At 44.4% G+C, this 19861-nt stretch overlaps 1 protein-coding gene across 1 annotated transcript in view; it reads left to right on the plus strand.

The window, feature by feature from the left end:
- The first annotated feature begins 4757 nt into the window (after positions 1-4757).
- Positions 4758-19861, plus strand: part of Tacr1 (tachykinin receptor 1) — a 153926-nt gene continuing 138822 nt past the window's right edge. The window contains exon 1 of the mRNA XM_021191017.2: positions 4758-5671. Coding sequence (XP_021046676.1) covers positions 5283-5671 — 389 coding nt within the window. The 5' untranslated portion in view covers positions 4758-5282. The remainder of the gene's footprint in view (positions 5672-19861) is intronic.

A 19861-nucleotide genomic window follows, 5' to 3' on the forward strand; every position in this document is an offset into this window, starting at 1 on the left:
CTAGGAGAATGAATGAAGCCATCAAAACTCACTGACCACATGAAAGGAAATGGAAGTTAACTTCTTTCATAGGTGTGTGTGCGTTCAATTGTTTGCATTATACTTCTTTTGCATGAATAGAATGCTTCAAATCACATACGAGGTTGTGTAGTTTAATATATGTGTATCTACATAACATGTTTAATAAATTATTTTACATATATATTTTAAATTCTTATGTATTTTTATTTTACAGGGGGTGGGGGTGTATGTGCCTGCATGGATGTCTATGCAGATGTGTTCTCAAAAGCCATGGAACTGGAGTTACAGATAGTTGTGAACTACCTGGGGATCAAGCCCAGATCCTCAGTGAAGTGTACCCAGTGATCTTAACCACTGAGCCACCTCCCCAAACCCTAGTTTATATTTTTTAAAGCTATGTTTCACTTAAATAATGCTTTTTCTCTTTCGTTTTACAATGTTATGATTTTTTCATTATACAAGGTACTGATTATATAAGACCTGTCCACCTATGTAAGCATGCTATGAGCATTGTCCCTCCCAACCCCTGTGCCCTTATACCCTCCCTTTTAGCCCACTGTCTCCATCCACCCATTAGTCCTTCTCAACCCTTAGTTTTCATTCTACCTTCGTTCATTTACTTTATTTTTTTTAAAGATTTATTTTATTGTTCTCATTCACTTTTGCCAATACACAATACAATCGCAAGATGGATGTATAACCTTGAGGTAAAAACTAGACTAAAAACTGGCAAGAAAATCCAGGAGACAATGGAAATAGCTAGCATTGTGGCAGGAGCTTTTCAAATCAGAACCATACATCCCACACAATGTTAAAGTAAATATGACCACATAAAATTATTGTGACTTTAAGGCCACATACAAATTTAGGAAAAAACAGTATTATTTAAAACTGCTTCAAATATTTCTGACAAAGTGTTCATATCTAAAATACAAAATAATAATAATAATAATAATAATAATAATAATAATAAGTGAAAATGAGTAAGGTACTAGAGAAATGGCTCAGTATTTCAGAGTACTGGCTGCTCTTCCAGAGGACCCAGGTTCAATTCCCAGCGCTATTTGTTACTCCAGTTCCTGGGACTTCAATGCCCTATTCTGGGCACCAAGCCAAACACCTTTCAACTACACACACACACACACACACACACACACGCACACCACTCACACTCAGACAATAAAGTAAAAAAAGTATTGGTTTTAATAAATTGTTAGTGTTCATAAAAAAAAAAAAAAAAAAAAAAAAAATGGCTGGACAGTAAGTCAATGAGACAAAGCCAGGGGCCATGAGTAGAGATGTATAGAAGGGAATGTCAGATAGCCAAATGCTCTGGTGGCTGGGAAAATGTCTTTATACTTGAGGAATAGCCACTAAAACAGACTTTAAAAAAAAAAAAAAAAAAAAAAACCTAAAAACTGAAACAGCTTTTTATACCGAGTACTAGGTGATGGAGCGGTGGCTCAGTGGTTAAGAGCACACACTGCCCTTGAAGAGGTCCTGACTTCAGTACCCAGCAGGCCACCAGAGAGGGCTCACAAACACTGGTGACTCTACCTCCAGAGGATCTGATGGCCTATTCTGGTCTCTGTAGGCACTGCATTCATACACACATACCCCTTCTGCTCCCCGCCACACACACACTTAATATCAGATCTTCATATGCACAAACATAATGCTATATAAATGTGAAAATAAGTGTTTTACATCAGTTGTGTGAATATCACCAGTGTTTCACGTTGCCCAGCAATCCACTCAGAACTGATCACACAGGAAATAAATCACTGTCTGAGGATATTGCTCGGCGCTGGAGTGCTTGTCTAAATTGTGGATGGTCCTGGTTTCAATCTCTTGAACTTCAGACAGGCAGGAAGGAGGAATGAAAGGAAACCTCATAGTCCTAGGCTTTGGAGACAAAGGTAAGGAACATTTATTATGGTCTTGTCTTCTATAAGGTTTAGTTTTGAAGATGTTTCTCTCTCTCTCTCTCTGTGTGTGTGTGTGTGTGTGTGTGTGTGTGTGTGTGTGTGTGTGTAACCACAGAGGTCAGAAGAGAGTGCTAAATCCCTGGAGCTAGAGCTATAGGCTGCTGTGAGTCCTATGGGGTGTGTGCTGGGAACTGAACTCTCGTCCTCTGCAAGGTCCAAGCATAGTCCTACCCACGAAGTCACCCTCCAGCCCTGCAGCATTGTCCTCAGTGGAAAAAACTCCAAGTGAATTCTCATGAGTAGAAAAATGAATGTGCAAGCTAGACGCCACTTACAGCATAAAAATAATATTTAGCCATTGAAAAGAATGAGTTAAATCCATGCCTACCGGCTCTTGGGAATGTTTGGACAAGGTTTCAGGCAAGAAAAATAGCATGTGGAGCACAATGGAAATCCCCCGTTTGCATTTACCAGCACGGTATTATGTGTTTGTGGTTCGGTCTGCCTACAGAAAGCCTGGGTAAACAAGCAAGGGCTTAGACTACTTTGTCAACGGGGCTTACTTTGGGATGGGTGATTGTCTGGTGTGTCAAGGAAGAATGGGGGAATGGGAATAGAATGAATACGAGCCTAAAGTGGGAAATAACTGGCTTTCAGAGAGAAATTGTACAATCAGGGTGTGCAGTCGGGGTGTGTGCAGACAAAGTGTGCGGTCAGGGTGACAGTTCCCACTTTCAGATGAGGCAGTTTGTTGTTGTGGTTCCACTAATTGTAACTCCAACATTGGCAGGTTTAGTTTTTCATGGGAGAGATGATAACTTTAGCGAGTGGCAAGTACTCCTTGTCTAAATTGTCAGTTCAACCCAAGGCAGCCTCATCAAAGCAAGCGTGGAAGCTCAGGGAGAGGGATGTGGGTGTGGTTTTGGAATGAAGGGCATGGTGTCTGTAGACTTTAACCAAAGTGATATAGATCCTCTGGAACTTTCTTCTCTCTCACCTCAGCCTCTTCCGTCCTAGCTCACCCTGCATTTCCCTCGATGGGTGAAGCTGTCTCTCTTTGAAACAGTGCCCGCTTTGTATAGTCCTGCTTCTTTCTGCACTAGACCTTAAGGGTTTGCCTTCTCCCAGCTGCTATCGCATCTCTCACCTAGTCCTTCTCCTGCAGCCCCAATCCAGCAGTAAGAGATCTGAGGTGGAGAAGACAAGCTTTTCTTTCTCAATCTGGATCGCAGAGCTGTTCTCTGAAAGGCATTCCAGGAGTTTGCTCTGTGGGGCTTAGGGGGTTTAAGGATGCCTGGGAGGAACCTGCAAACCGGAAGCTTGGTGGTTCCCATAAGCGCTGAAATCTCAGCCTCCAACCAAACCAGAATTCAGTAGGCCCTTTCCTCCCCCAGCCAGAGGAATATTAAGCCCGCTGAAGCCGGGACAATAAATTACACAGCCTCAAAACACTTCATGTGCAACACAGAGCGCGGGCTTGCTAGAACAGTGCGTAAAGGCATCTCTCTCTGGTGCCAGGAGGGACGCAACCCATAGCAACAGCCTGCGGGGTGCTTCCCACCCCCGCAGGCATCTCACAGATCCCAGAACCGCAGTGGTGGAGGAGACCCGCTGAGGGGCAGCTGGAAGCTCCTGGCACCTCGCCAAGGGCACTCTGCCAGGAATACACTCCTGAGCTCTACCCATCTCAGCTTCTTCAAAAAGGGCTGATGTTGCAGGGGAGGCTTGCCCATCTGCTCTCTGACTGGCCACCAGCTTAGCCTTTTGAAATAGCCTTGGGTGTCTGGCAGGATAGGGAGAAAAGACAGACAGAAACTTGCCCTTCAGTCTGGGTGAAAAACTGGAAAGGGAATCCAGTGGAGACCCTTCCCGTGCCTCTCCAGTTTCACCTAACCTCACAAACTGGACAGGCGCGGAGAAGGAGGCTGCCAGGTTGCAGGAGGTGCAAACTAGTCCGCGAAGGGTACTACTGGCCAAGAGCCCAGAATCGGCAGTCCCAGCGTCAGACCAGCCAGCGTCTGCCCAGCTCTTGCACTCACCAAGCTTTGCAGAGAGCTGCGCACAGTCTGAAAGAGTAGTTGCAGGGCTCCCTTGGAGAGCACCCGATAGCTGCTCCTTACAGAGACCAAGTCAACAAAGTAGCTGGGAAAATGTATCTCAAATGCTTGGAGCCCATCACTGCTTTGGGGGAGCTGGGGAGCAGGGAAGAGGAATCAGTCCAGCAGAGAACAGAGCTAGGAGTCTGGGGGTTTCTTTAACAGAAGGAAAGTTGTCTTCTGGACTTCTGAAGCAGGGTGTGGTCACCTGTCACTTCTTGGTAGCAACCAGAGTGTAGTGGTGAGCACCCCGCCCCCACACTTCTCGACCCCCACCACAGTCTAGAGTCTCTGTAGTCTTGAGGTCCCCGGCTGAGCCTCAGAGCGTTAACTGTCCTCCACTTCAGCTGTTTCCAAAAATCCTTCCTTTCTGCTCGCATCCCTGGTACGACTGGTACGACCGCGATTCCAGCTGAGAGCCCTATCTGTGTCTTTTCTTCTCAGGCCACCTTGTCGCCCCCTCGCGGAGTGCTGGATTCGTCCGGCCTGCAGAACGCCCACAGCAGGTCACGAGCAGCAGAAGGCGTGGTGGCTGCGGTGGTGGAGCGACACAGCTGCCAACAACTGGAGCAGCTGCTGCGCTGCGCTCCGGGACCAGGTACAGCCCCTTCCCCGTGACGTCTCTGCAGCGGGTTATAAAAGCCTAGTGCGCACCCTGCCAAGGCTCTGCTAACTCCTGAGCACAGAAGGACCAAAACCTGGAAGCTGTGGGTGGCAGTAGAGGCTCCAAGGGAAGCAACGGAAAAAGGGAGCTCACCAGTTGGATGCGGACCTCAGAAGCCGGCCAGAGGACAAGAACTTTTATGAGCAGCACAGCGAGCAGCTCTTCTTCCCCCCTCAAGCCCCCACCCAGCACCCAGCTTTGCCTTTCCCGCCGCTCGCTCGCATGTTAGCAGGGAGTTGCTAGTAGCAGCAGGTGCCAAAAGGCGGGTTGTCTTGCCTTCTGGAACCATGTGGAGTGCAGCTGCTTCAGTGCAAACAAGAGCCTAGCATGAGAGTGGAAGAATTTGGAGCGACCAGGCAAAGAGCATATACAGGAGAAGCATTGCTCTTGTGAGCAAGTCTCCCGCTAACCAGGACTAAGTTCTGCCCAGGAAACTTCCCACCTCCTGGGTAGCAGGACTCAAGCCCTGCTACAAGGTCCTACAGGAAGGAGGGGTGTGTGTGTGTGTGTGTGTACTTCTGTGTGTACTTGTGAGTACCTGTAGACGCCAGGGCTTTGCTGCCTTGCCCCAAAATGGATAACGTCCTTCCTGTGGACTCCGATTTCTTCCCCAACACCTCCACCAACACTTCTGAGTCTAACCAGTTTGTGCAGCCTACCTGGCAAATTGTCCTTTGGGCAGCCGCCTACACGGTCATCGTGGTGACTTCTGTGGTGGGCAACGTAGTGGTGATATGGATCATTTTGGCCCACAAGAGAATGAGGACAGTGACCAATTATTTCCTGGTGAACCTGGCCTTCGCTGAGGCCTGCATGGCTGCATTCAATACAGTGGTGAACTTCACCTACGCAGTCCACAACGTGTGGTACTACGGCCTCTTCTACTGCAAGTTTCACAACTTCTTCCCCATTGCTGCTCTCTTCGCCAGTATCTACTCCATGACAGCTGTGGCCTTCGACAGGTGAGTCTGTAAAATTAAGATAGTGCCCAGAGCATTGGGAATTCACTAAGGAGGGCTGGGGCTGGATACACTGTAGCAGGAGAACCACACTGTGCATCCATGCCCTGGGCTCTGACTGGCTGCAGGCTAGAACCCCTGAACCTCAGGCACCCAACTCTCTTTCTCCTCTCTTCCTTTCCATTCAATACGCCTATCTCCTGTCTTATTCTTTCTCATGCATTCTTTCTCTCCTTTTACCTTAGTGCCTGGATGGGTGATATCGAAGGGTTGGCCCATGACTTTCAGGAACCCCTCTAGATCTGTCACTCTGTGTGACATACTCTATTGTGGCTTTGTGTTTTAAATAGTCCTCAGCAAACACCTCACTTTTTCTTTCAACCTTTCCCAAAGATATAGGAACTTTCCATGCCCACTTCAGCTCCCCAGTTCTATAGGAGAATGACAAGCGTTTGCCCACAGTCTTGAAACACTTGAGATTCTTATTTAGCAACTCGGTGCTGTTAAGAGCCTCCCACTCAGGATGGAGAACCAGGCTCCTTCCCAGGGCTTCCCCAGGCAGGGATCCAGGAAGCTTGCCCAGGCAGGGGTCTAAATTTCTTTTTCTACCAAAGGTCAATGTTCTTAGCCTGTGTATCCACAGAGAAGCGCGCTTGTTAGAAATAATTGAGAATTAATAGCCTCCAACCCTCAGATTAGGGTTTCTGAAGCCGATTGGAAATGCAAAGGTTGGCGCTTTCAAAGCAGAGGCTGGTGTTCTGGAATGAATGGCTCTTCAGGTGTCACGAGGGGAAAGCGGTGACTGGAGCACAGATTTATTGGAATTGACTTTTTCCTGAGTGTCTCAGGTCTATCATGCATGGTTTATATGGACAGGGCTACCCTACTGTTTACTGAATGTAAAATGTGTCTAGCAGCTGCCACAGGAACCTGACAGTGAATTGTTTTGCCATTGTTGTTGAGATTAAGGAATGTGAGAAGCCTATGGGAAAACATCGAGGAAAAATATGTCCCAAATTATAACCCCTCTTTCATATGAAGACCACAGGTAATTTGTGGTTAGGCATCTGTGGTGAGTGGGTACCTTTTCTACCCTTGGCAGCGACATGCAGCTGTTCTAAGTTCCTCCATGGCATGCCTTAGGTAAAACATGCTGTGTGAACTGATTTGTGTTTTAACTGCAGGATGTCAACCAATTCTTCACACTGCTAGTGAAAGTAACTATGTTATAAGCTTATCACTGGGACAGAGCCCGCTTTCTGATACTGATTTTGGTGAAAATGATGTGTGCCTGTAAGATATTTCTGTGTTGGCATGTTCATTTAACTCATAGGAGGTTTGTTCCTTCAGCAAAAAAAAAAAAAAAAAAAAAAAAAAAAAAAAAAAAAAAAAAAAAAAAAAAAAAAAATTCCCTTCTGCCAGATGTGTAGCCAGATATATTAGTGAAACATGGCATTTCTGTTCATACATGCATGCTTTCTCGCCATTCCGTGAATTAGAGCTGAGTTTTGTTTTGTTTTCTTTTGTTTTGTTACTGCAATGGGGCCTTACCTGAGCTTCAGGGAGACCTGCCAGTCTATGTGAACCTAAGCATTGAACAGCTGATGGAGCACCAGCAGATGCCCTTTCTCTCTGACCCGCAGAGGAACATATTCCAGGACCCTGCTGTTCTCTAGGGATCTCAGATTAAGGTCAGAGTGGGAGGTCCTCACACTGGGTTGTTGCAGGGAGCCAGACTTCAGCCCCACTGTGCTTATCTTTATAAATCATGACAGGACCTAAACACAGTGGGACAGCTAACTGCCCAGTGGCTCTGAGGGTCTCGGATGCCAGAGCACAAGAAAGACCAAGCGTTTGTTATGGGCAGATGTGGCTCAGTGCTGCTAAAGGGGAACTGCTCCAAGTTATACTTCAGATTAAAGTTAAGACCCAGGTTTTTGGTCGACTCATGTCCCCCACGGGCACATTCCTGTTCTTGCTGAGCTTCACAAGCACTCTGGGGGTTTATTCCCTCAGGCCCCCAATGAAGGTGTCTTCTGCAGGTATGACCATGCAGTCTCTCCCAAGAACACTATGGAAATAAGGAGGTTATAAGCTGTCTCTGCAGGAATAATCACTCATAACTCCAACATGGATGTGCACTTACAAGAAGTGCTAAATGTTTTTATGTCCTTCGAATTATTAACAGGTGACTTCTGAATCAAATCTTTAAAAATGACAGCACGATTTTTCCTGGCTATAAAGTTTAACCTTAATTATTGCAGAAGATTTGAGAAGTAGAAAGAGCAGACACACACACACTCACACGCACGCGCACACACACACACACACACACACACACACAATCAAACTGTTACTGCAGCATCCTAAATCACACCTGTTTACACTTGAAATTCTCATTTGTGAATGTTAAATACATTATGGAGGCTGCGTTCTGTATATCTGTAATTGACAGTTTCCACTGATATCAATTGGGAATATTAACAACGTACCTTTGTCAAGCAGGAGATTCTAATAAAACTCAGAGGGTCATAGACAAAATGAAGGCAAGAGTAGAAGTGGGCAGAAGGTTCCTCAGAGGGGAAGGGAGGCAAGAGAGGAGGCTGGGGCAAAAATGACTAGAATTTATTATATAAGTGTGTGAAACTATGAAACAATAAAAAATGTAATGTCTTCAGAAATATAATCTTAATGACTTCATAGTATTGCATTGTATAATTGTGTTATTATTTAACCATCCCCCCACCATTGTGTGGGTAAGCAATTCTAGATTTATTTATTTATTTTGGTCATTCTTATACCCTCATGAACAATTTCATATCATAACTTTGTTTTACATTTTTTTTTAAACTAGGAAAGTTTCCCAGAAGTACAATTATTGCATCAAATGAACCATCCGATAAAAAGCTACACCTCTTTATTTTAGAGGGTTGTAAACTTGGGGCAGAGCAAGGGCTGCATTATACCATCTGATTCATTTGCATCTTCCTAGCACAAAACAGAAGGCTTGATATCTCACCTACTGTTTATTGAATAATTGAATATTGATTACTGAAAATAAATTGATAAGTAAAACATTCCTAAAAGAACATATGGAAAGAGACATAACATTGTAAAGAAATGATAAATAATACATAGACATCACTTTAGTGATAATCAGCCAGCTAAAACTCATTTGTGAGTGTTAGATACCTTATGGAAGCCATGGTCTGTATGTCTGTACAGAAACTCCTGTCATGCTGGCTTACAGGAAACTTTCTGTCCAGGTTCTATACCTCCATTTACACATCAAGGAAACTTTTTGGCTCTTTTGATTTTCTCCTCCAGGGTTTTTGATACTGTTACTGTTGTGGTTTGGAACTGTAGCGTGGGGACATTCCATGTCATAAACTACTTTAAAAGATAAGATGCCTGGCAGGTAGCTCAGCTGTAGTTTGCTTACATAGTGCTAACAGAGTCCTGGGTTCAGTCCTCGGAGTCATAAGAAATGGAGAAGTTAGTAGATGCCTTATATTCCATGACTACAATCATTTCCCAGTATTATAGTAACTTTAAAAATCAATGTCCTAGACATACATCTTTTTAAACTTACTTAGTGTATGTATGGGGTCACATGTATATGGGTATATGTGGAGGTTACAGGACAACCTGCAGGAGTCTGGGTCTCTCCTTCTATCACATGGGTCCTAGAGATAGAGCTCAGTTAGACTTGGAAGCATTCTGCAGGTCCCTAGACGTAAACCTCCAAGAGTGTCTCTCTTTCTCTCCCGAGAAGAAATTACATGAAGTCAGGTGGTTTGGTTAAGCTATCTTTCTAAAATTTGCCAAATTTCTTATTAGGACCAATATACGAAAAGAAAAATAAAACTTCAATTGCAGACTGCATTATTAGTTTAATGTTTCCTGTAGTCATTCTGTAAATAGAGGTGGGGTAGAGGAAGGGCCTCTCTTCTAGAAGAAGTGCCGTTTTTAGAAAGATTTTTTACTTTGCTTTGTTTTGCTTTGTTTTGTGTGTATGACTATTTTGCCTGTATGCTTCTGTATCCATGTCAAGGCAGTCCCTTCAGTCCTTTGTCACTCTACACAGAGGCACCCTCAGAGTTCCAGGATCTCTTGAACTAGCAGAGCTTGGACCTGGATTCCCATGACTAGGCAACCTCCACCATGGCCCAGTCTTTGCAAATCAGGAGCCTGTAATGTCATTGTGGGTGTGAGTCAACCCTGGGGTTATTACATTAAGGCATTGAGGTTTCCGGTCTTTCTCTGAAAAGGTTCAATGTTCACCTCCTCCCCAGAGCTGTCCCATTGCACTCTGTCACATGTTCTCCCAACTTCTGGGAATCTCCAGTGTCAGGAAGGTCAAGAGTGTCGCTGGGCACTTAGGCCGACTTTCTTTCTTTCTCTCTTTTTTTCTTTCTTACTCTCTCTCTCTCTCTCTCTCTCTCTCTTTCTTTTTCTTTTTTATTAATTACTTAATTTTTTTTTTAAAATGTTGCCTCCCTTCCTGGTCCCCTCTCCATAAGTTCTTTACCCGCTCCCCTTTGCTTCTAAGAAGGTGCTTACCCACCCTCCCACCCACTCCCACCTCAACCCACTAGCACCCCTCTTCCCTGGGGCATCAAGTTTCTACAGTATTAACCACATCCTTTCTCACTGAGGCCAGACAAGGCAATCCTCTGCAACTTATGTAGCGGGGCCCAGAGACCAGCCCATGTATGTTCTTTGGTTGGCAGCTTAACCTCTGGGAGCTCTGAGGAGTCCCAGTTAGTTGATATTGTTGTTCTTCCTATGGGGTTGCAATCCTCTTCATCTCCTTCAATCACGCCCCCCCCCAACTATTCGATAGGAGTCCCCGACCTTAGTCCAATGGTTGGTTGTATCTGCATCTGTCTTGGTCAGTGCTGGCAGGGGCTCTCAGAGGACAGCCATGCCAGGCTCCTGTTTACAAGCGCAATGTGGCATCACTAATTGTGTCTGGGTTTGGTGTGCACACACATGGGATGGATCCAAAGCTGAGTCAGTCTCTGGATGGCCTTTCTTTCAGTCTCTGCTCTATGTTTGTCCCTGAATTTCCTTTAGGCAGGGACAATTCTGGGTCAAGAATTTGGGAGATGGGTGGGTGACCCCAGGTCTCAAATGGGGGCCATGTCTATCTCCTGGAGGTGGTCTGTTTAGGTTCCATCTCACCACTGTTGGGCATTTTGGCTAAGGTCATCCCCACTGGGTCTTGAGAACCTCTTGTATCCCTGGTATCTGGAACTTTCTAGAGGTTCTCCCTGCCCTCTAACCCACACTGCTATATATTTCTATTTATTCTCCTGGCCCTCTAGGCTTTTCTCTGGTCTCCCCCACACTTGATCCTGCCCCCTTTACCCTCCCTCCCTCTTCCTCTAGTGATTATTTTGTTCTCCCTTCTAAGTGGGATTGAAGTATCTGGATTTGGGCCTTCCTTCTTTTTAAGCTTCATGTGGTCTGTGAGTTGTATCGTGGGTATTCTGAACTTTTTTTTGGCTAATATCCAGTTATAGGTGAATACATACCATATATGTTATTTGGGGTCTGGGTTACTTCACTCTGGATGATATTTTCTAGTTACATCCATTTACCTGCAAAATTCATGATGTCCTCACTTTTAATAGCGAAGTAGTATTCTATTGTGTAAACGAACCACATTTTCTGTATCCATTCTTTGGTTGAGGGACATCTGGGTTGTTTCCACCTTCTGACTATTATTAACTGGCAGAAATGTAGGTCACATGGGGGGGGGAATAGAGAGCTTTTCTCAATATAAAGGCATTCAGTAGAAGCATAAGAAAGAAGTTGCTAAGACAAGGATTGCAAATGTCCTCCAGACTTAGAAGACTTGAGGTGTGAAGTGAAAATACTGTATAATTCAGGGCAAGGTGATATTTCCTAAGTGAGGAATTTTTGTCTTTCCTTGAAGAATTTGTGCTCTGTGTTAACTGAGTAAGACTGACTTAGAGACAATTACAATGTAAAGCACTAGGCAAAGTGGCTCATGAAGGTTGTGTGGGTAAATTCTACAAGAGGGAAGAGGAGAGAGTTCATGGCCAGAAGCAATGATGATCACGTGATGATGAAAGAAGTTTGCAGAAGGTGGCTACACCTTCTCAGAAGAAGGTTATGTATGTATGTATGTATGTACATATTTATAAAAGGTGACATCCAAGATAGAAAAACTGCATGACAGAAGCGTTGAGTTCAAACATATCTGTGGGAGGATAGCAGATTAAATGAATGAATAGGTTTATATTCTCATATAATGCGGGATGGGTGAGAGAAGACTCAGTGGGAAGAAAACGAGTCCAGTCTTTTTGATGTGAAGGCACATTGATGAGTTGGAAGTTCCTGATAAGCAAGTTGATAGATGGGCTAGAAAACGAGTTAGGGATCAAAACACAGATTGAGAAGTTTTCTACTCACAGAAGTGATGGCCATCTGGTTGAGTAGAAGTAGGAAATGCCTCTTCTACTTAGATATGTGCTTCCTGAGAAAGGCTTAACTGTCACAAGAGTGTCCTACCAGGCACAGGGAGGAGAAAGAAGCAGATGAAGAGGTAGAAGAAAGAAAGGTTAGAAAAGTAACCTGTGTTGGTTCATGTTCACATAGAGTCGAGGACATCAAGAACACTGGGCTTTAAGGTTAGAGAGTACTGGTGACCTGCGAAGAGACAGCATCCACACACCATGGACAGAGGCGGCAGCCCGGGGATTGAATGTCTCCTTAGCTAGCCACATAGTCCTGATGGAGCCTCTGATCTTACCAGATTTTGAAGCACTGGGCTCAGCTTTTGCTCCCAAATATTGAGGCACGATGACTTTGGTGTCTTTCTCCTTGTTCACTCTGTCTTCAGGGATCTACCCACATACATGTAAATTATAGAACCCAGAGTAACCAATGTCACACTGGAGAAGAGAGGGCTGCAAACAAAGCAAAGACCTCCTGTGGGAATGTGAGAGAGCTTTACTGGTTCCAAGAGAAGGAGAAGGAGGAGGTGGAGGGGGGGCAGAAGAGGAGTGAGTGGGCTGCAGAGAAAAGAATGTGTAGCTTTGTATTTTAATTAAGTTCAAAGATGCTCACAATGATTTACTAATATTTGTCACTTGGAAACGAGGCAGATTTCATGTTAATAAAATTGATAATGATGTCTTGTTTCTGTATGCTTTCTAATTCATTGTCTTATCTAGCCCTCCTGCTGTAAGTAGGATTCTTTGCCTACCTTGCTATGAATATTAGATGCAGCATCATTTATTGTTGTCTGTCAATTCTCCACCCTCTCAGAGTCTGAAAACCATGGATGTTGAGTCTGTGTCTACACACAAGCCCACTCATGACTGCTCACAGTGGCCTTTTGACAATAGTCAAGGAAAGCCACAACCTAAAGCAGGAAATGTAAGGTCTCTTTCAGTACCAGAGAGGACATCAGATGCCGCCTTCACAGTTCTACCTCCAAACAAATTCAACCTCGCAACCCTTCAGATAGGGCAGTGCTAGAGTTTCAAACACAGCTTGAATATTTTTGTCTGTTTATCTCATTGGCTTGATTTGATTGTCATATTAGAAATCCTTTGCTTGTTTAGAACTGAAATCTGAATCTCTGGGTTGGGGCAGTTTCTACTGGGTTCATGTCCCCTCTCTATGTCAACCATTACAGGATATTCCCCCTCTCCCCCCTGGTTCTTCCTCATCTTTAGTTCATTCACTGCCCATGACTCTTTCATCATTCCATCTTCATTATTCTTGTTTGTCAATGGGGTCTCTTAGAATAAGGTGACCAGAATGAAGCATCCGACCTGTCGACATGCCCAACGCCATGCTGCTGTAGGACTCGCCCATGTCCTTAGCTCAGAACACTAGTACTTAGGCGCTGACTCTGACATGCTGGTCTAAATGAGATGCCCTTACTTATTTCCACAGCCTTTCTCTAGTATCACTGGAACCTGTCTATGATGTGTTAGCCTCTGACACTCCTTCCTGCCCACTAGGCTGCGAGTTCCATGCAACAAAGCTGCTTAATCTGCTTCCTGTTCCCAGCACCTACACAGTGCCTGGCACAAAGTAGCAATCCACTATGCTGTGTTCATTATGGACCAGATGAGTGTCCCTCCCTCCCACTCACCAGAGATCTGAAAACCAAGTTCAGTGTATAAGACAACTCCTAAAGCATGTGTAAAATGTTCTATGTTGAAACATAAGAAAAACATTGCTAAGTGTCTGCTATAAAGAGCTGTCTGACTGCACAGAATGCTTTTCACGAAGGGCTCTCCATCCATTCTAAAACACCTACAAGTTCTAGTTCACCCATGTCTCTTCCTCATACCACTTGGCAATCCCCATGGGGTCCTCATCCTTTCCCTGATGATCCCAATACATACTGTTGCCCCAGGAGAAGACCTGTAAGTTGAAACGTGCATTGATCATTGCCACTACACTTCTGATCGCTCCAGGCATTCTGGAACTGTATAGACAATTATCTGTGGGTTTTCCCCCAACTCTACTTTTCTCATCCTTTTGAGTCAATACCTATAGAAACCTATACTCCATCCAGCTCTCCAAGACCTACCCACAGAAACTAAATGTCTATAGTCCAGCTCTGGTGATGTGGCTCTGTGCTATACTCAGTAAGAGAGCTTACCTAATTGCCCAGTACTCTGATACAACATTCCAGCACAGAATGGCCAATGGAAGTCATAGGATAAGAAACTGACTGCATGGCTCTCTCATGCCCCACAGGAGAGGCTGCAATTGTACTTGAGAGGGATGGGTAGTAGGAGAGTCTCCGAAGGAGGGACCCCACGGAATAAAGAGAATTTCATGAGACTTTGAGGTTCACCCTAACACACGAGCTGCTTTAAGAATTGTGTCTATGGTAAGGATTGGCTCAGTTGGTAAAGTGATTGCCTTGCCAACATCAGGACCAACCAAGTTTGATTCTCAGAACCCACACTTAAACAAACGAACCAGCTGTGGTCAGTATGAGAGGGCTCAGGAAGTATATCTCAGCTTTGGTTCTGCCATGGCCCAGCTGTACAAACATCACTTGATTTAGCTGAGCTTTTGTGTCTAATTAAATGGATTCAGTAAAACTAACCCTGGCCTGGAGAGATGATTATTCAGCAGATAAGAGCACTGCTGCACGTCCAGAAGAGCAGAGAGAGCATGGTTCGTAGTAACCATGTCCAGAGGCTCACAACCACCTGTCATTCTAGCTCCAGGGAATCTGACTCCCTCTTCTGGCCTCCATGGGCATGACACTCACGTGTGCAAATCCATACACAGGCATGCACATACACAGAAATTTTTAGAAAATATTAAAACTACATCTTTAAAAAACTAACCTCATGGGGCATTGTCACAAAGAGAGAGTAAACGTTACAAAACTGTCTCAGATCATTGGCACCCAGTAAGACCCCATTAGTGGTAATTAGCGTCATAATCTCTAATACGCCCTGACTTATCCCGTATCCATTAGGCATCCCCACTTCTGTCTCAGCCTCCTCAGCTTTCTTCCACATCAGGCATAATAACACCAAGGAGGAGCACCTTTCCTCGATGAGATTACAGTTTAAGATCTCCCTGATTGAGTGGCCCATCTCTGGCTAAATGCTTGTCAGCACCACTGCCACCCGTGGAGATGTACACACTGCTCTAGAAGTCCGTCATTTACATAATTACAGCTCGCACTGCAGAGGAGCTAAAAGCCTCTCCCATACCGTGCATTAACTGAGCATCTCCAACCTTCTGGCACTGTAAAATGACATTGTCCTCTGCCAGGTTCATGTTTAAGAACCACCATCTTGTGAAGTTTACAGTCTTGGGTTGGGTCCACAGTCACAGCTATGGACAGATGCATGAAGCCTAGGGGCTGCAGGTTACACACACCTTCTCCCAAACCTTAATGTGTCTCAGCACCACTGTCTCAGGGAGATGGCATCCCTTGCCACTGTGTGACTTTTCATAGACATCTAAGTCATCAGAACTACAGTGTTTATTTGGCCCTTCCCATGTTCTCCAAATCAGGAAACTGTCCCGAATGCAGTTGTGTGTTGACGTCAGGCACCAATTTATCTTGACCCTTGACTAACTCTCAGTGAACTCTTAAACATGAGATGGAGCCCCACCCCTAAGCATCTCAATGCCATTTCCAAACTAATCAAGACATTTTTACATATTTTCAGTTAGTCACAGCTCTTTCAAATTTAGCAAATCAAAATGCAATCTTTAAAATCTAAGCACCACTTATAAACTTGACTAATTAAGTTCTTCCTAAACATTCCAAACTATTACCACAAATTTAATACATCTGTTTTTTTTCTTCTTCTTCTTCTTAAAATCATCAAATCCCTATCAGGAGGAATTACATGTATCCCCTCAGGACTTAGCACAGGTCTTATGAGCTGAACACCTCAGTACTCCCCAAGATAGCGTTCTCTTAAAGCACTCCAACTGCCCAAGAATTCGGCTTACAAAACCAGTGAGCGTGTATCTAAATATCAAATACAAAATACATTTGCTAATCCTCCTGAACGTGGCAATTAAAATTACAAATCTCGTAGATAAAATGCTCCAATATGTTAGGTTCTTATTTCTACAAATCCAAAGCAAACCACACACAGCAACTTATGAGCACCACAGAGTCCACTTCCCTCCACACAGCGGCTAATTAGGCAGCATCGCTATGTCTTTCCAAGCGTAACTGTGCGCATGCGTGTGTGTGTGTGTGTGTGTGTGTGTGTGTGTGTGTGTGTGTGTCTGTGTGTGTTTCTGTGTGAGCAAATGCACTTATAGACGCTAGATATGTCTTATTCAGTTGTTGTCTGCCTTAGATTTGTGAAACAAGGCATCCCCTTGAACCTGGAGCTCATTAATTCACTAGACTGGCTTGCCAATGAGCTCCAGCCATCCACACCTACTGGGCTGAGATTTCAGATGCACCCCCAGGCCTAGTTTTGTATGTTTTATATGTGGGCATCTTAATTCGGGTCATTATGTTTTTGCACAGCAAGCCCTTTACTGACTACCTCTGTCTCATGTATTTAATGCCTTCCCCGCTCCCCAAGCTATCTGAGCAGCAGTGTCAGAATCACCCTCTGCAGAAGGCACCACAGATGAGAATCTGAGGGCTCCCCATGGGGGTCTTGCCCAGAGATGTACCTCAGATGCGAGCCCCTCTCCCAGCAGAGATCTGCTTACCTAGTGCCTGGAAGGATCACCCATACTTTCTCACTGGGATTATTTTATTTAAAGTTCCTAAAAGGCATGCCCTCTGTTCCCATGGCTTTCTCCAAAATTTTACTGTTTCCTATTTTTTTTTTAAACATTAACATCTTATCATCTAACTTATAAGAGTTGGATCATGTGAAACCTCACCCTACATACTCCAAGTTTACCTCTTTCCCTTCCTTCCCTGGCTCCTCCTCTTACTGTACCCTATAGGGATCAATCCTTCTCTGTTGTAAGCAAGCACCTGAGGAACAACAGCCAAGGCTGTCCTCTAGCCTCCGTGCACACACACCTACACCTGCACACACACTTTCGTGAACACTTACACTCATGTAACCATGCCCACACACATCAGTGGTCACCACAAACACATGTGCCTCTCACACAGCACAGCAGCGCTCTTTCCTCTTGAGACAAAGTTTTCAATGACTGACTTCCTTTCTGGAACCTGGAAATGACCCAGAATCAACTACTAGATCACAGGGCATTCTTTTCTCGGGTCAACGAGTTAAAGACTTTCTTATAACTCTAGGAATTATGAGATCCCCCTCTGCCCTTTCTCCTCACTGCCTTAGGTTTTAGAATGTATGTATGTATATGTCCAGGTATGTATATGCATACATATGTATGTATACAAATACATATACACATGTATACACACATGTACACACACACATATATGTGTGTGCGTGTGTGCATTTGTATATGTTCAAGCTCAGCACCTGAGTGTCCTTTTTGCTACTCATACCTTCATAAGCTCATGCAGGGAGGCCACAAAATAATTTAGGGCAGCTCCCTTCTGCTCTGTCTATTGTAGAATATAACTGAGACACCAATCTTTAAAAGCCCAATATTATTAGCCTGTGAGAAGACAGCAAGCACAAACTTAAACACCCACACTTTATGATCTATTAATTTTATTATAAACAATTACATAATATGGAGAATATATTCAAGTATATACATACATGCAATATATTTTATTTATATTGTATCAATATATATTTATTCTATATATGATTAACTGCTCCAAGGAGCTCTCACAGTCATTAAAGTGCTAATCTGAGTGTAGGAGCAAAAAGACCTAAATTTGATTCACCAGAACCCATGTGAAAAGGCCTGGCATGGTGGCTTGTGTTTGTAAATCTCAGCACTGGCAAAAGGGAGACAGTGCATCCTTGAGGCTCACTGCCCAGCCACCCGACCTGTGTCGGTGAGTTACAGGCCAATGAAAAAGCCTGTCTCAAAAAACAAGGTGGTTATGTTCTGAGGAAAGGTAGCCTGAGGTGGGCTCCTCATCTCCACATGCATGCAAGCACACACACACACACACACACACACACACACCATGAACACATGCATGCACACATGCTCTCACACTTACAACATTTTTAAAAAAGAAATTATGCTTTATGGCTACAATTCAAGCCTAGCACCTGAGTGTCCTTTTTCACCACTCCATACCTTCATAAGCTCATGCAGGGAGGCCACAGAATAGTCAGGGTTCTGTAGAATATAACTGAGACACTAATCTTTAAAAGCCTGATATGCACATTAGTAGCATGTGATGAGATTGGGAGCACAAACTTAAACACCCACCTTGTACGACTTATTAACTTTATTTTACTCTGGAGAAATGGCCTCTTGGTTAATTAATATGTTTTCATAAGAGGATTTGTCTGCTTCTGAAATCCATTAAACAAAAGGAAACACTACTTAGATGCTCTTCTAAATAGTCCCAGAGAGCCAGAGGGAGCTAGAATTCAAGACAGAAGCACTCCTGAGAGTGGCTATAACTAGTTAGTGTAGAAACAGAACTGGGCTATTCAAAGAGATACTACAAGATGACGCACAGAACGCCTCATGAGACAACGTCATTTAAACTGGTTTCCCAAATTCTTTTTTTCTTCCCACACGGGATGCTGAGGCCCTGGTAGCCAGTGACATCAGAGTCCTCATGGACTTGAGTGACTCGTAGGGTATGGACAGTCAGTCTGAAATGCTAGCTCTAACCAACACGCAGAGAGAGCGCCCCCTGGCTTCCTGGAGTCTCACCAATGCTAGAACCAGCTCAAATCTGTTTGAGCTATTCCAAGTCCCGTGGCACAAATTCATGGTCTCCAATTACTGCTCCACTCTCTCCACAGCCTCAGACTGATTTAGCAAGTTGAATTGAGCCAAGAGACACGCAGCTGTTAAAAGCACACGGAGGCGGGGCTCACGGGTTGGTTTGTTTGTTGTTTTTTTTTTTTTCTACGCGAAGGTTTCATCTGTATTTCAAGGCCAGAATGTGCTCTTTCATTACCTACTCTTTTGATCGGTGTGAAAGGCAGCTAGTTAGTATCGCAACTTATCTGGGCTCTTTAAGCGCTGGCACAAGACGACACGCAAAACCCCATGGCCGAAACTTCTCTGGATCCACCCTTTAAATTTGCTCCTAAAATGCTCTCTTCTTTCCATGTGGGATGGTGAGGGTCTGGAAGTCAGGAAGCCAAGACTCAACTGGAGTGCCAGCAAAATTAGAATAATCTTGTTTTTTTTTTTCAGTGACCTGATGTGATGACTGGTTTTAATAGCAACTTACCACATATTACTCACCTGAATAGTTTTTACTTCACCTACTGAATAGAATTACTTCACCTACAGAATTGTCCTGATTGTCTTAACAGATATGGGAAAAACCACACCGGATGTGGGTGGCACCTTTAGGCAACATCCCAGATGATACAACATTATTCACATTTTGATTACTTGCCCTCCTTCCCCCTTCATTAGTTTGCCCTGTGGCTGCGGCTGCTTCCTTACTGATATCAGAACTGGCATTTCCAAGCTTCCGATCACTGACTAAGAACTTGGTTCTCCGGGAAACTCTCGGGTCCTCGGTGATTGATCAGGAGGGCTGAAGCCCTCAGCCTCATGGACCAGGGAGCCATGGTTTTCCAGCTTCCC

This window comes from Mus pahari, chromosome 2 (genome assembly GCF_900095145.1).
Source record: "Mus pahari chromosome 2, PAHARI_EIJ_v1.1, whole genome shotgun sequence".
NCBI lineage: Eukaryota > Metazoa > Chordata > Mammalia > Rodentia > Muridae > Mus > Mus pahari.